Consider the following 15,548-nt stretch of genomic DNA (forward strand, 5'->3'; position numbering starts at 1 on the left):
GTTTTTCCTTAAATCAAGCTAAATAGTCTGCCAATGGGGTAAGCAAAATAATCTTATCACAATTCGAAAAACAAGATTATTTTGCTTACCCCGTTGGCAGATTATTTAGCTTGATGTAAGGAAAAACTCACTTCATTTTGACAGATTATTTCTTTAAACAAGACAATATGTTTTGCTTGTCTAGAAAATGCTTCTTGATTTAAGAATTTGTAGATATTTGGACTAGAAACAAGACAAAAACTCTAAGTAAGAAAAGTATTTTTCGCAGTGTAGGCCTTATAAAGTCTTACATTTACTGAAATATTGTGTTGTGGTCCTAAATCTTTTTAAACAGATCTTAATTTTCCTTTGTTCATGTATTCCTACCAAATCAGTTACCAGCAATCATCTCAATATATCAAAACTTTTTTTATTTAAAAAGGTCATTTTTAACTCTATTTTATTTAATTATTTTCCTTACAATAACATTTGTTTTAAAGTATTTTCTGCTGAGGACACCGACTGTTGTGCATCAGTGTGATTTAGTTTATTATACTTTTTAAAACTTTAAAAACATTTGTTCATTTTTTTATGTTGGGGAAAAAAGTGTATAGATACAAGTAAAGCATGCTTGTGTTTACACAATATTTAAAATATGTAGCTAAGAAAATATTTCAATTGTTTATTATTAATGTAATAATGCATTATTAAATGTGTTAAATTAAAATATATATTTTTTGATTGGTCAAATAAAAATCTTTCCCATCTGGGCCATTTGAAAAATTCCTCAGCCTTTGGCATTTTAATTAGAGTCTAAAATTTTATTCATAATGGTCTTAAAAATGTCTTTAAAAGTCTTAGATTTAACTCTGTCAAACCTGCAGAAACCATCAAATATATTTTGAGTCAAAATTATGTTTTTCCTTAAAAGAAGTGAAACAATCTGCCAATGGGGCGAGCAAGATAATCTTGATTTAGCTTTGTTTAATTACGCATTTTAGCTTGATTTCAGGAAAAACTCACTTAGTTTTCATTGCTTCTCATATTTTTTTTTACATGTCTAATGCTTCTAGATTTAAAAATATTTCAATATTTGCCCCAGAAACAAGACAAAAACTGTAAACATGTGAGGCAAGAAAAACTCGATGAGCCTATAGGCGGTTTTCTATGAAATCCATGCCAAACGTTAACATCGGGTCATTTTATAATACAGTAGTGGAGGATGTGCTCAATATTCGTCAGTTGTATGTAAAACAGAAACACCACAGCTAGATGATCAGATCTCTGCAGATGTGCTAAAATAAAAGGCTGTTTTGCATAGTTGTGTTTGACGCATGAAAACTGCATACGTCAATGCAGTGAATAAAAGTCCATCTTAAGAACAATCCAAACAGTGTTCAGGGTCATATTAAAGATCATACTGTATTTCTAGATAAACATCCATTTTATTTATAAATGAGGAAAAGAGTGAAGACTTTGTTAATGATATAGGAAAACATGTGTGTGCATTCAGACTGGAGTTTCAGTGCAGCTTTAAAAGAGGAATGCGAGTCTGATTAAGTGAAATGATGGTTGTGAAACTTCTTAAAGGGCCAGCTCAGCCAGAAGTGACTCCCATCCTTCACTCACTCTCCATTTGTTCCAAACCTGTTTGAGATTTTTTCTTTTTTCTTTCTACAAGGATTGTAGTGCTCGTGCATAAGTGTGTGTGTGATGTGTGTGTTTCTCAGAACTGGGAGGAGGAATGGGTTAAGATTGTAGATATGGCATCTCCCGTGTCCAGCAGTAACGGCCTGCAGTTCGACTCTTTAGAGGATATTCACATCTTTGTGCTTTCAAATATTCTGCGGAGGCCGATTATCGTCATTGCAGGTACAGTATGTGTTCAACGCAACAGAACAACACTGATATGTACACTGCAGAAATGTTCTTCTTACTTCTAGTCCAAATACAGTCAGAATTAATCAACCGCTGAATATTATTGCCCAATTTCTGTTTAACAGAGGTTTTTCTCTTCAACACATTTCTAATCACAATAGTTTTAATAACTCATCTAATAGCTGATTTCTTTTCTCTTTGCCATGATGACAGCACATAATATTAGACTAGATATTCTTCAAGACACTAGTGTTCAGTTTAATGTGACATTTAAAGGCTTCACTGGGGTAATTAGGGTAAAGTTAGGGTAATTAGTCATTGTATATCAGTGGTTTTTTCTGGAGACAATCCAACACTAATATTGCTGAAGGGGTGAATAATATTGACCTTAACATGGCTTTAAAACAATTAAGAACTGCTTTATTCCAGCCCAAATAAAACAAATCAGACTTTCTCCAGAAGAACAAATATTAGAGGAAACACTGTGAAAAATTCCTGAATCTGCTCAACATCATTTGGTAAATATTTGTAAAAGAAATTCACAGGAGAGCGAATAATTTGGACTTTTTAAGGAAGAACTTGCTTATTTTTGACTCATTATTTCTGAAAACAAGACAATATTTTTTGCTTGTCTAGTTGATTCAGGACGTTTTAGATATTTAGACAAGAAACAAGACACAAACACTAGGGGCTCTATTTTGACGGTTCATGTGCAGAGTGCAAAACGCAGGGCGCAAACGCTTTCAGGGTGTGTCAGGATGCGTTTTTGCTAATTTAAGGACGGGAAAATCCGCTTTGAGTCGTGGCGCATAATCTAAAAGGGTTGAGTTTATTTTCTTAATGAGTTATAGGTGTGTTTAGAGAATAAACCAATCAGAGTCTCATCTCCCATTCCCTTTAAGAGCCAGCTGCGTCACGCCAAGAGCGCATTCGCTATTTACAGGACGCAAAGTAAATCTAAGTGGAAAAAACTGAGCATTTCACAAGCAAACAGTTAACAGAAAACTGTTAAACAGAGCATCTACTGTGTGAGAATGAGAGATAATGGATCACTTTCACTTTCGCTCTTGGATAGGGAAACCTTTACACACAGACATCAATTAGTCTATAAATAATTAATTGCGTTTGTTAAGCGCAAATATTCGTTTCAAAACTATTTCTTAATTCAGTTCTAATCTCCAGCAAATTAATAAATGAACAATAATAACAAAGTGTGCTCAAAAACCTGAGTTATATCCTAAAACACATGCTGAGCCCCATATGGTCTAAAACCTGACAGGTGGACAAATCTAAGCTTGTTTTTAATAACACAAATATAAATATGGATATAATAAATAATACTGCTAATAATAATAACATTATACAAAAGCAAATTGTTATGAATGAACTGAAAAAGCCTCCCGAGATGAAGAAGACATAAAAGCAGTGGTTTTTCATATTTATGTCGGCTAGAAAATAATATGTTTTGTAATATTTTAATCCTTTATATTTATATCCTATATCTATTCTTATTATATCCTATATATATCTTTAATATTTAAATGTTTTCATATGTAAAGATATTTGCCTATTTCTCTCTTGTGTGTATTAAGCAGTGTGTAAGCGAGGTGCAACTCTGTGCTGGAGTTTAGACCGGGTTTGTTTTGGTCTAATGAAAAATCTATTTTAGTTTCTCAAAATAGCAACGCGCCAGTGGTGCGCCTCAGAACGCCTTCCTTTTTACACCAGAACGCCTATGGGCGCACATATGAGCGCTAATGCATTTGCTATTTAAACAGCGTAGCGCAACGCCTCAAAACCACTCTTGCGCCAAGCTGAAACTAGCAAACAACTATTGCGCCGCACCTTGCGCCACACTGCGCCTTGACTATAATATATGCTTGTTTTTTTTTTCTCAACAGATCAAGTACTCCGAAGTATGAAGTCTGGTTCCTCCTTTTCCCCCCTCAATGTTGGGGGAATATACCTGCCTTTGCATTGGCCTCCAGGTGAATGCTACAAATATCCCATAGTGCTCGGCTACGACTCGCAGCATTTTGCACCCCTGATCACAATCAAAGACAGCGGCCCAGGTACAGTATGCTCTACATCTCATATCGTACATTGCACGCATTTTCCATTCACTTTCCTTACTGGGATGATATACAACAAGCAAACCGAATCAGTTTCATTCATTCATTTTCCTTCAGCTTAGTCCCTTATTCATCAAGGGTCACCACAGCGGAATGAACAGCCAACTATTCCAGCATATGCTTTACGCATGGGATGCCCTTTCAGATGTAACCTAGTACTGGGAAACACCCATACATACTCATTCACACATGCACTACAGTTCATCAATTCCCCTATAGCGCATGTGTTTGGACTGTGGGGGAAACCCACACCAACACGGGGAGAACATGCAAACTCCACACAGAAATGGCAACTGGCCCAGTTGGAGCTCAAACCAGCGAGCTTCTTGCTCTTGGGCAACCATTTTAACCACTGAACCACCGCACCACCCCTACTGAATCCGCTATTAATGTAAAATAATACCAAATACCTGAATGTTTCTGTTGCTAATTGCTGTTTAATTTGTTGTTAACCTTTTCAAACTAGTGGACATTTTCACACATAAGTTATCTTCATGTGTTTGAGAATTGGATGTTTGTGTCCCGTTCAGAGATCCGTGCGGTGCCGCTGATAAACCCGGGACGGGGAGGCTTCGAGGAGCTTCGAGTTCACTTTCTGACAGAAAAGGAGCAGCAACAGAAGGAGAAGCTGCTGAAAGACTTCCTGATGCTCATCGAGATCCCGGTCATCGGCTTGGGCTACGATCCCACACAGATCATCACAGCGGCCAGGTATGAGCCTGCTGGTTAAACTAGAAAACACCCACATATACAGTTGAAATCCAAATTATTCACCCCCTGTGAAGTTTTAATTAGTTGTGAAATATTTCTCAAGTGATATTTAACATGGCACAGACATTTTTCATGCTGTTTCTTATTATAGACCGTTTCGAGGGGTGTAAACAAAAACAATGGTCCCAAATTTAATTTATGATTGAATTGCCTTTGAATTACCATATTGAAATGGGCAATATTTTTCTTCTGGAGAAAGTTTGATTTAGTTTATCTGAAAAAAAAAATATATATATATATTAGTAAAAATTGTCAATAATTTTAGCCCCCTTAAGAATCTTTTTTTCTGATTGTCTACAGAACAAGCCACTGTTGTCTAATGACTTGCCTAATTAAGCTAATTAACTTAGTTAAGTCTTTAAATTGTACTTTAAGCTGAATACTAGTAACTTACAAAATAACTAGTTAAATATTATTCATATTTATAAATAATATTATATAAATAATAATAAAAGGAGGGCCTAAAAATTTAGCTTTCAAATGTATATTGCATCTACAGCAACCTTTTATTTTATTGCAAACAAGGATTTTCTTACTTCGAGTTATTGTTTTGTTTCTAGTCCAAATATCTACAAAATTTGAAATGAAGAAGCATTGAAGTGAAAACAAATAAAAATTAAGTGAGTTTTTCCTTAAAGCAAGCTGAACAATCTTCTGGTGGCAAGTTTATTTTTGCTTACATCACTGCCAGATTATTTGGCTTGTTTCACTGAAATACTTGTTTTTTTTATATTTGTTTCTAAAAATAAGACCAAAAATTGTTGCTTTTCTAGAAAATGCTTCTTGATTTGACGATTATAAGATATTTGAAGTAGAAACGAGACAAAAACTCTCAACAACTCTTCCCACGCTTCTTGAAAGATCTTGAATTCTTAGTGGATTTTTTTAGTGGGTTTTAGTTGGCATTTCTGTGTGGAGTTTGCATGTTTTCTCCGTGTTGCCGTGGGTTTCCTCCGGGTGCTCCGGTTTATCCCACAGTCCAAACACATGCGCTATAGGGGAACTGATCAACTAAACTGGCCGTAGTGTATGAGTGTGAATGTAAGAGTATATGGGTGTTTCCTAGTGTTGGGTTGCTGCTGAAATGGCATCCGCTGCGTAAAACATATGCTGGATAAGTTGGCGGTTCATTCCACTGTGGTGACCCCTGATTAATAAAGGGACTAAGCCAAAAAGAAAACGAATGAATGAATTTGTTTATAGTTTTAGTTCAACAATTGTACTCAGTTGTTAAAAATGGAACTAAAGATCTGAGAAATTCTTAAAAGTCTTAAACTGAAATTTAGTAAAAAATACAGACAAATAATGCACTTTTTATAATCAATATTTCAGAAACCGCATTTATTTATGCCCAATATTGAATAAAAAAAAATTCATTAAAGTTCTTTGAACATGATTTTTTTTTTAAAAGGTCAATTTTTGAAAATGACTCTTAATTTTTAACTAAATATTAAGTGCGAGTGAAATGTTAAGTACAGTAAGGACTTTCATTCATTCATTCATTTTCTTGTCGGCTTAGTCCCTTTATTAATCCGGAGTCGCCACAGCGGAATGAACCGCCAACTTATCCAGCAAGTTTTTACACAGCGGATGCCCTACCAGCCGCAACCCATCTCTGGGAAACATCCACACACACACTCATACACTACAGACAATTTAGCCTACCCAGTTCACCTGTACCGCATGTCTTTGGACTGTGGGGGAAACCAGAGCACCCGGAGGAAACCCACGCGAAGGCAGGGAGAACATGCAAACTCCACACAGAAACGCCAACTGAGCCGAGGTTCGACCCAGTGACCTTCTTGCTGTGAGGCGACAGCTCTACCTACTGCGCCACTGCCTCGCCAGTAAGGACTTTCATGGCACTAAATATACTGGGGTATGAATTACAAAGGGGCTTGATTTAAAAATATTGGTTCTTTTAAAAGTCTTTGAATCTGCCGTTCATGAAAGTGTGGGAACCCTGTCTCAAAACAAAAAGTAAAAAACTCTTTATTTGCACCGTTTAAATCCAATTAATCATGATTAACACCACTAAACCTAAAATCTAGCAGCACGTTTGCCTTTTTAAAATCTCGAATGCTTTTTCCTCCAGACTGGATGAAGGGAATCTACCTGAGGATATGAACCTGATGGAGGATTACCTGCAGCTGGTGAACCACGAGTACAAGCGCTGGCAGGAGGACAAGGACTCTCTCTGGGCCCCGCAGTCCCAGCGTCCGCCACCGTTCTCCGTCTCTCAGCTCTCCTTAATCGAGATCCGCTGCGCCACGCCGAGATGCACTTTCTACGTCTCTGTGGACACGCAACCACACTGTCACGAGTGCTTCGAAAAGAGGCAGGCGGGACGCAAACCTGAGGCCATTTCTACAATAAATCAAACCTCATCCTCAGATACTGAAAGTCGCGGGAAAATGGAGCGCTCCATCCTGCCTAGTCCGAGGTCAGCGCCCCCTACAGCTCCAAGTTTAAGCCTATATAGTGAAACTCATGCTATGAAGTGTAAAACTCCCGGCTGCTTATTTACGCTCAGTGTGGAGCACGATGGTTTATGCGAACGCTGTTTTACTGCGAGGCAAAACCGAACGGCGGGACCGTCTCACGGCTGGTGGGCGTCGGGCGGTCGGGAAAGAGAACGGGACACAGAAAAATGCGTGATGTGCCGGCAGGAGGTGTTTAGGATATTTAATGGCCTCTGCCCACCGTGCATGCAGAGGACGGCTGTTTCTGAGCGGGAGGACACCCAGCAGCAGCAACAGCAGCAGCAGGAGCCCAGGACGGAGGGTTCGGTGTGGGCAGAACGCAGTGGGCAGACCTGGCAGACGCCCGCAGCCAGACAGTGCAAACGCTCTGGATGCCAGTTCTTCGGGACACAGGAGAAGCTGGGATTCTGCACCATATGCTATCTAGACTACCAGACCAATCACCGTGAGTGTTTTACGTAATATTGTCATGATAGTGGAATTTACAACTTCGATACGATACCTTGAAAAATATCGATATGCCAATATTCGTGACACTAATTCTCATAGCTACTCTTTAAGTTGAGTGTCCACCGAAGTGTTTTTTTGCACTGCAGAAATATGACTCGATATGCTAGCACGATATGGTATCTAGACTACTAGACCAATCACAGGCAGTGTTTTACGTAATATTGTCACGATAGTGGAATTTACAACTTTAATACGATACCTTGAAAAATACCAATATTCATGACAACACTGATTCCCATAGCTACTCTTTAAGCTGAGTGTCCACCGAAGTGTTTTTCTTTGCACTGCAGAAATATGACACATTATGCTAGCATGATATGCTATCTAGAACACCAGACCAATCACTGTGAGTGTTTATGCTATATATTACCATTAGTGTTGTCACAAAACTGGAATTCAACCGCGTCACGATACCTTGAAAAATATCTATACGCTAATATTTGTGACAACACTAATTCTACTCTTTAAGTTGAGTGTTCACCGAAGTGTTTTTTTAGACTGCAGAAATATGACATGTCATGCTAGCACGATATGCTATCTAGACTACTAAACCAAGAGTGTTTTACGCGATATATTTGCCTGTGTTGTCACAGTAGTGGAATTTACAACTTCGATACCTTTCAAAATATTGATTTTCAATACCATTTTTTATCAAATTCTGCAAAAAGTATGCAAAATAAAGAAACAAGGAAAACTAATTATACAACTAAACCCTATAATGCTTGTGCAAGCACACCAGCAGTTCTTAAGTCCAAAAGGCAATAAATTACAACTAAATTAGTGCAATCTCATCTTATTTTCTGACTAAAAACAGTGTTGAAATCTTAATATGATAATAATAGTTATAATAATAATAATAATACATAAATTATTATTATTATTATTATTATTGTTATTATTATTATTATTGTTATTATTATTATTATTATTAATAATATTATTATTATTAATTGTATTATTATATGCTCACTAGATTACCAGACCAAGCCCTCTGAGTGTTTACACAATATAGCAAAAGGGTTAAAATCTTAAAATTATTATTAATAATTATTCTTGTGAGAAGGGAGAGTGCAAGAGAGCAAAGCCAGTACCAATACTAGCTAAAAGCAAGATTGTATGGATATACCGATATATTTGACAACACTAATTCCCAATTTACAATAGGTTATCTAGACGACCAGACTAATCACTGTGAGTGTTTACGCTATATACTCCTATTTGTGTTTTCACAATAGCCGAATTTCCAACTTTGATACCATACCTTGAAAAAATATTTATATTTGATACCCTTATTGATAGCAAAAAAATAACGAAATCATATAATGCTTATACAAAGTACGTTACGTGAAGGTACGTAACCTGGAACGTCATTTTTAGACTAGCTTAGAGCGCCATCTGCTGTTAAAACTAGCCTAGAGTGTTGTCTATTTCTAAAAACTAGCCCAGAGCGCCGTCTGCTGTTAAAACTAGCCTAGAGCGTCATCTGTGGCTAAAAACTAGCCTAGTGTCGTTTATAGCTAAAAACTAGCCTAGAGCGCCGTCTGCTGTTAAAACTAGCCTAGAGCGCCATCCACTGTTATAAACTAGTCTAGAGCGCCATCTACTGTTAAAACTAGCCTAGAGTGCCATCTACTGTTATAAACTAGTCTAGAGCGCCATCTACTGTTAAAACTAGCCTAGAGCGCCATCTACTGTTATAAACTAGTCTAGAGCGCCATCTACTGTTATGAACTAGTCTAGAGCGCCATCTACCATTATAAACTAGCCTAGAGTGCCATCTACTGTTATAAACTAGTCTAGAGCGCCATCTACTGTCATAAACTAGCCAAGAGCGCCATCTACTGTTTTAAACTAGCCTAGAGCGCCATCTGCTGTTATAAACTAGTCTAGAGCGCCATCTACTGTTATAAACTAGTCTAGAGCGCCATCTACTGTTATAAACTAGTCTAGAGCGCTATCTACTGTTATAAACTAGTCTAGAGCGCCATCTACTGTTATAAACTAGTCTAGAGCGCCATCTACTGTTATAAACTAGCCAAGAGCGCCATCTACTGTTATAAACTAGCCAAGAGCGCCATCTACTGTTATAAACTAGTCTAGAGCGCCGTCTGCTGTTATAAACTAGACTAGTGCGCCATCTACTGTTATAAACTAGTCTAGAGCGCCATCTACTGTTATAAACTAGTCTAGAGCGCCATCTGTGGTAAAAATCAGAATGATTTCTGGATTGGATTGATCATCACACCTCTAATAGACATTGTAAAGTTCAACAAATAAGCAAATATATAACTTGTGTGTGTGTTTGTGTGCGCAGAGGCGACTCCAGCTATCGTGCAGCCCAGGCACACGTCTGAGGCGGGCTTCCAGAACTGTCCGCGGTGCCGGGGCCCAGGCTGCGGGGCCGAGGGGAAGGCCATGCTGGAGGGATACTGCAACAAGTGCTTCGTGAAGGAACAGAGCGCCAGACTCAACCAAGCTGCTAGCAGAGGCTCTCAGTCCCCACCACTCGTCACGGTAAACCTCCTGCTTATATAAAGGTTCACACCAAACAAGATAACAGTGGGCGTGGCTTGTTTTTTCTACCGCGAGCTGATTTGATGTAGCAAAGTGGGCGTTTCATTCAGACAGATGTGGTATAAGGGTTTGAGGAGGGTGCTTATCTAACAGACTCCTCCTGCTCACCATTCCTGTCGTTGTTTTTCCCAGCGTGCATCGAAAGCTCGTCCTCCTCCTCCAGTGCTGACCCAGGCTCAGTGTCGGCGCAGCGGCTGTAAAAACCTGTCTCCAGGCTGCACAGATCTCTGTCCGGACTGCCTGAGCCGTGGTCAGCGTGAGGGTCGGCGCGCTCAGGCTCCCAAAGAGAAAAGCAAACAGCGCTGCAAAACTCAAGGCTGCGACCACTACGCCAACCAGGAGAAACAAGGCTACTGCAACGAGTGCGACCACTTCAAGCAGATCTACAGGGGCTGACGACGCTACGGAGGATCAAGGCTACTAAAGGGCCCGGTTTATGCTGGCGAACACTTTTACACTTTTATTTTATTTGGTGCCCAGAATCTGCTATCTATCTTGGGCAGGGCCTAAAAGAGCCCGGTGGTGCTGTAGAATTGGCGAATAATACCTCTGTAAGTGAAGTATCACGTGTAAATACACTGCAGACATATGCTTTTCTTATTTAGAGGTTTTGTCTCATTGCTAGTCGGAATACAGTTAAATTATTACACCCCCCCTTTATATATTTTCCCCAATTTCTGTTTGTAAACATAACACAATGTCTAATAGCTGATTTCTTTTCTCTTTGCCATGATGACAGCACATAATATTAGACTAGATATTCTTCAAGACACTAGTATTCAGCTTAAAGTCACATTTAAAGGCTTCACTGGGGTAATTTGGGTAAAGTCAGGGTAATTAGGCAAGTCAAGTTTAAAACAATTAAATTTTTTTTTATTCTAGCTGAAATAAAGAAAATCAGACTTTCTCCAGAAGAAAAAGAGGACATACTGTGAAAAATCCCTGAATCTGTTCAACATCATTTGGGAAATATTGGAAAAACAGATAAAAATTCACAGGAGGAGGAATCATTTTGACTTCAACTCTACCTAAAACTAGAACGAAAAATAAAATAAAATAAAATAAAATAAAAATATTTATATTTGTATTCAGAAATAATGAGTCAAAATTAAGTGAGTTTTTCCACTTAAAACCAGCTGCTAATGGGCTTAGTGAAATAATCTTATTTTTAAAGATTACTTGCTTAGAGATTTTGTCTTATTTCTAGTCCACATGTTTAAAGATTTTTCAATCAAAGAGAATTTTATAGTTCACAATTAACAATTGTGTCAAAACTATTGTAATTTATTGATTTTATTTCTCTCTTGGGTCAAAATTAAGCAAGATTAGCTCAATTAAACTGTTTTTTAGATTATTTAACTTGCCCCACTGGAAGATTATTTTCCTGAAATATCAAATATTGATATATAATAATATTAAGTATTTATTTTCACCTGGTTTCAGAATTTCTTTATATTTTAGACTCAAAATGAGACTAAATTAAGTGAGTTTTACCTTAAAACAAGCTAAATGAACTTATTATTTTACTTACTAAACTGGCTAAATATTTTCTTACCATAGATATTGATATAATGTAAAGTATTAATATTTAAAAAAGCATATTTTGTTAACCACAAAACAGTAATTTCACTTGAATTAAGAACTTTCGGTGGGGTCCGCAAAATAAACTTGTGTTATTAGATTATTCTACTTACCCAGCTGGCTAATTATTTTGCTTATCCTATTCATAGAGATATTAATATAATATTAAGTATTAATATAAATACAAAACATATTTTGCATGCCCAAAACATAAATTTTCACTTCATTTAAGAACTTATAGATACTTCAGACTCAAAGCGAGACTTAATTAAGTGAGTTTTTCCCTTAAAACAAGCAATTTAGTGGGGTCAGCAAAATAAACCACTCTTTTAGATTATTTTACTTACCGAACTGGCAAATTATTTTACTCATCCTATTCATCAATAATAAGTAAATACACAATAATATAATATAAATAATAATAATATAAATACACAAACATATTTTGCTTGCCCCAAAACATTCATTTTTACTTGATTTAAACTTAAAAATGAGATTAAATTAAGTCAGTTTTTCCTTTACACAAGCAAAATAATCTTCTGTTTATCTTTAGATTCATTTAATTACCCTACTAGCAGATTATTAAGCTTGTTTTAACTAAAACACTCACTTAATTTTTACTCATTATTCCTGAAAACAAAAAAAAATCCAGAAAAGCACCTTAAATATGGGTCAATTTGGACTCAAAATGAGACAAAAACTCTAATTAAGATAAGCATTGTCTGCAGTGTGATGTCTGTGGTTTATATTGAACAGGGTAAATAGTGTAAAACTGAGAGGTGAGCGTGGATATGGAGTTACTGGATTTTTTGATTCTCAACAAAATTTGCCAAAGTTAATGTATTGGAAAACATCGCCACTGTGGACTGCAGAAAACCTCCAGGCCTTTTAGAAAGTACAGGAACACTGCATCAAAATGCTTTGAGTGTTGGTCTTGTTTCTAGTCCAAATATCTACAAACTCTTAAATCAAGAAGCATTTTCCAGACAAGCAATAAATACGGTCTTGTTTTCAGAAATAATGCGTCAAAATGAAGTGAGTTTTTCCTTAAATCAAGCAAAATAATCATAAAGAAAATCATCAAATGATCATAAAGGGGAAAAAAACAGTTTTTCCTTTGATTAATTTACTTACAATAACCTATTTGCTGATTATTTAGCTTGTTTTAAAGAAAAACTTGCTTGATTTTTGACTCATTATTTCTGAAAACAACACAACATTTGTTTGCTTGTCCAGAAAAACGTCTTGATTTAATAGCTTTTAGATATTTGCACTAGAAACAAGACACAGAATCTAAATAAGACAAGCATTTTTAGCAGTGAACGAGACGTACAGGGTATGCGGAGACCACCGAAGGACAGCGTTTGATCGTTTTCTTCATAAAATGTAGGTTAAGTGCCAATGAGAGTTCGCTAAGCAGAGCTCCATTTCATTCCTGCTGCGTCATCTGATGTCTGACAGCAGCGCGGATCTGTTGCCTTTCACAACACTGCAAACAAATGCTGAAATACTGAGCGTTTGTCCTGTTTTTAGTCTAAATATCTAACAATTCTTAAATCAAGAAGCATCTTCAAGACAAGCAGTTCATGTTGTTTTGTTTCTAGTGAAAAACATTAGTAAGTTAGCCGTTTTCATCTTTATTTCTGCTTTTGAATTGCATTATGGGATTTTAATCTGTCATGCAACTACCTTTAACCCTGAAAAGCTAAAAAAAGTGACTTTTATTGACATTTTTTTAAATAAAACTTTTGTTTTTGTGCTTTTTGCATTATTAACTACAACAAAAATATAGAAAAACAACACAATAAAATAATAAATATACATAAAAATACCAACCTATGACAGAACAACAGATGGACAAATGCACATGAAAGCAAAATATAATTTGGCTGATCACGTAATGCATAAATAAAAGTCATTTTAAACTAACATTGTTCTTATATTACCTGAAAAATGTATTATCCTGACTATAATGTCAAGTTTGGGCACATTATTACAACACATTAGAGATTATGAATGGTGAATATCAATTACTCTCAAGCTTTAATTACTATGTTATTGGTTGAATCGTGCATTTCTTCCAGTGCATTAAGGTGTTTTAATATCTGCCCCCATGTTTGATCAAATATCTCAGATTTATCATTATTGATATACTCAACCTGTCCAAAGCAAGCATGTTTACGAGATCTCTAGCCCAAAATACTAAAACCTACAGGAACAGATTCAGTTTTTGCACTCTCAAAATCCCACTTTTGATAATTACCATACCAAAAATCATGGCTTGTCTTTAGAATTTATTAAACATTCCTCAATTACTAAATATTATTGACTTTTTATAATGTAAAGTGCTATATTGTCTGGGTTTGGTGTTGTATATCATGCTACAAACACCTTGTAATAAACTTCCAGCACATTTTCTGGTATTTTACAGATTTATTTCTCTCTATATTAGCTATTTCTTATAAATTATACACTCACCGGCCACTTTATTAGGTACACCTTACTAGTACAGGTTAGGTTGCTTTCAGAACTGCCTTAATCCTTCATGTTATAGATTCAACAAGCTACTGGAAATACTTCTCAGAGATTTTTGGTTCACGCAGTTGCTGCAGATTTGTCGGCTGCACATCCATGATGCAAAACCATTCTCTATAAACCTTAGAGATGGTTGTGCGTGAAAATCCCTGTAGATCAGCAGTTTCTGAAATACTCAGAACAGCCCGTCTGGCAGCAACACCTATGCCATGTTCAAAGTCACTTAAATCCCCTTTCTTCCCTATTCAGATGCTCACTTTGAACTGCAGCAGATCGTCTTGACCATGCTTAAATGCACTGAGCTGCTGCAAAGTGATTGGCTGATTAGAAATTTGTGTTAACCAGAAGTTAGACAGGTGTACCTAATAAAGTGGCCGGTGAGTGTATTATTTCAAGCGACTAAAATGTCACTAAAAGTCACTTTGTTTTTAATTTTTAACATCAGAGGTCGACAGAACAGAGATCAACATCCCATAATGCAATTCACAACCTCAAATAAATGCAAAACACAAAATATTGTTCATTACCAGATATTTTTACACAGAGTATAAGTAAATATTAAGATTAAATATTATGATCTGCCAGTGGGGCGTCAGTGTAATAATATTCTCAACGTGTAAACAAGATTATTTAGCTCGTTTAAATGAAAACGCACTTAATTTTGATTATTTCTTAAAACAAGACAACATTTATGACTTGTCCAGAAAATGCTTCTTGATTTAAGATGTTTTAGATATTTAGACTAGAATCGAGACACAAACCCGAAGTAAAAAGGCATTTATTTTGCATTTGTTTACCATTGATGACTTATTTCCCCCCACACAAAGTCCTTCTTTGCTCTTGAAAGTATTTTTGACTTCTGCTTGCCTTTGCTGATCTTCATGCGACTAACGGTCTGTTCTACTGAATGGATATGTTCATTTTTATTTTTGTGGCTGAAAAACTCCTTAAGTGCAATGAAAACTAATACTTGACACCTTCCCGGATGTGTTGAGCAGATGAGATTAAAGCTGAAGGGAATGTAAAAAAAAAAAGAAATAATTTACAGCAAAAAGCTGAAGTTGCTGTCAAAACGCAAACACTGTCATATACAGTGCTCAGCGTA

At 36.5% G+C, this 15,548-nt stretch overlaps 2 protein-coding genes across 2 annotated transcripts in view; both read left to right on the forward strand.

The window, feature by feature from the left end:
- The window catches only part of tnfaip3 (tumor necrosis factor, alpha-induced protein 3), a 28,038-nt gene extending 16,845 nt beyond the window's left edge, over nucleotides 1-11,193 (forward strand). Inside the window, exons 4-9 of the mRNA XM_687830.8 lie at nucleotides 1,710-1,851; nucleotides 3,759-3,929; nucleotides 4,520-4,700; nucleotides 6,856-7,688; nucleotides 10,068-10,267; nucleotides 10,460-11,193. Coding sequence (XP_692922.3) covers nucleotides 1,710-1,851; nucleotides 3,759-3,929; nucleotides 4,520-4,700; nucleotides 6,856-7,688; nucleotides 10,068-10,267; nucleotides 10,460-10,723 — 1,791 coding nt within the window. The 3' untranslated portion in view covers nucleotides 10,724-11,193. The remainder of the gene's footprint in view (nucleotides 1-1,709; nucleotides 1,852-3,758; nucleotides 3,930-4,519; nucleotides 4,701-6,855; nucleotides 7,689-10,067; nucleotides 10,268-10,459) is intronic.
- nrxn1b (neurexin 1b) overlaps nucleotides 1-15,548 on the forward strand; it is a 799,620-nt gene that overhangs the window by 478,878 nt on the left and 305,194 nt on the right. The gene's annotated exons all lie outside the window — the stretch shown is intronic.

This window comes from Danio rerio, chromosome 13, assembly GCF_049306965.1.
Source record: "Danio rerio strain Tuebingen ecotype United States chromosome 13, GRCz12tu, whole genome shotgun sequence".
Taxonomy (NCBI): domain Eukaryota; kingdom Metazoa; phylum Chordata; class Actinopteri; order Cypriniformes; family Danionidae; genus Danio; species Danio rerio.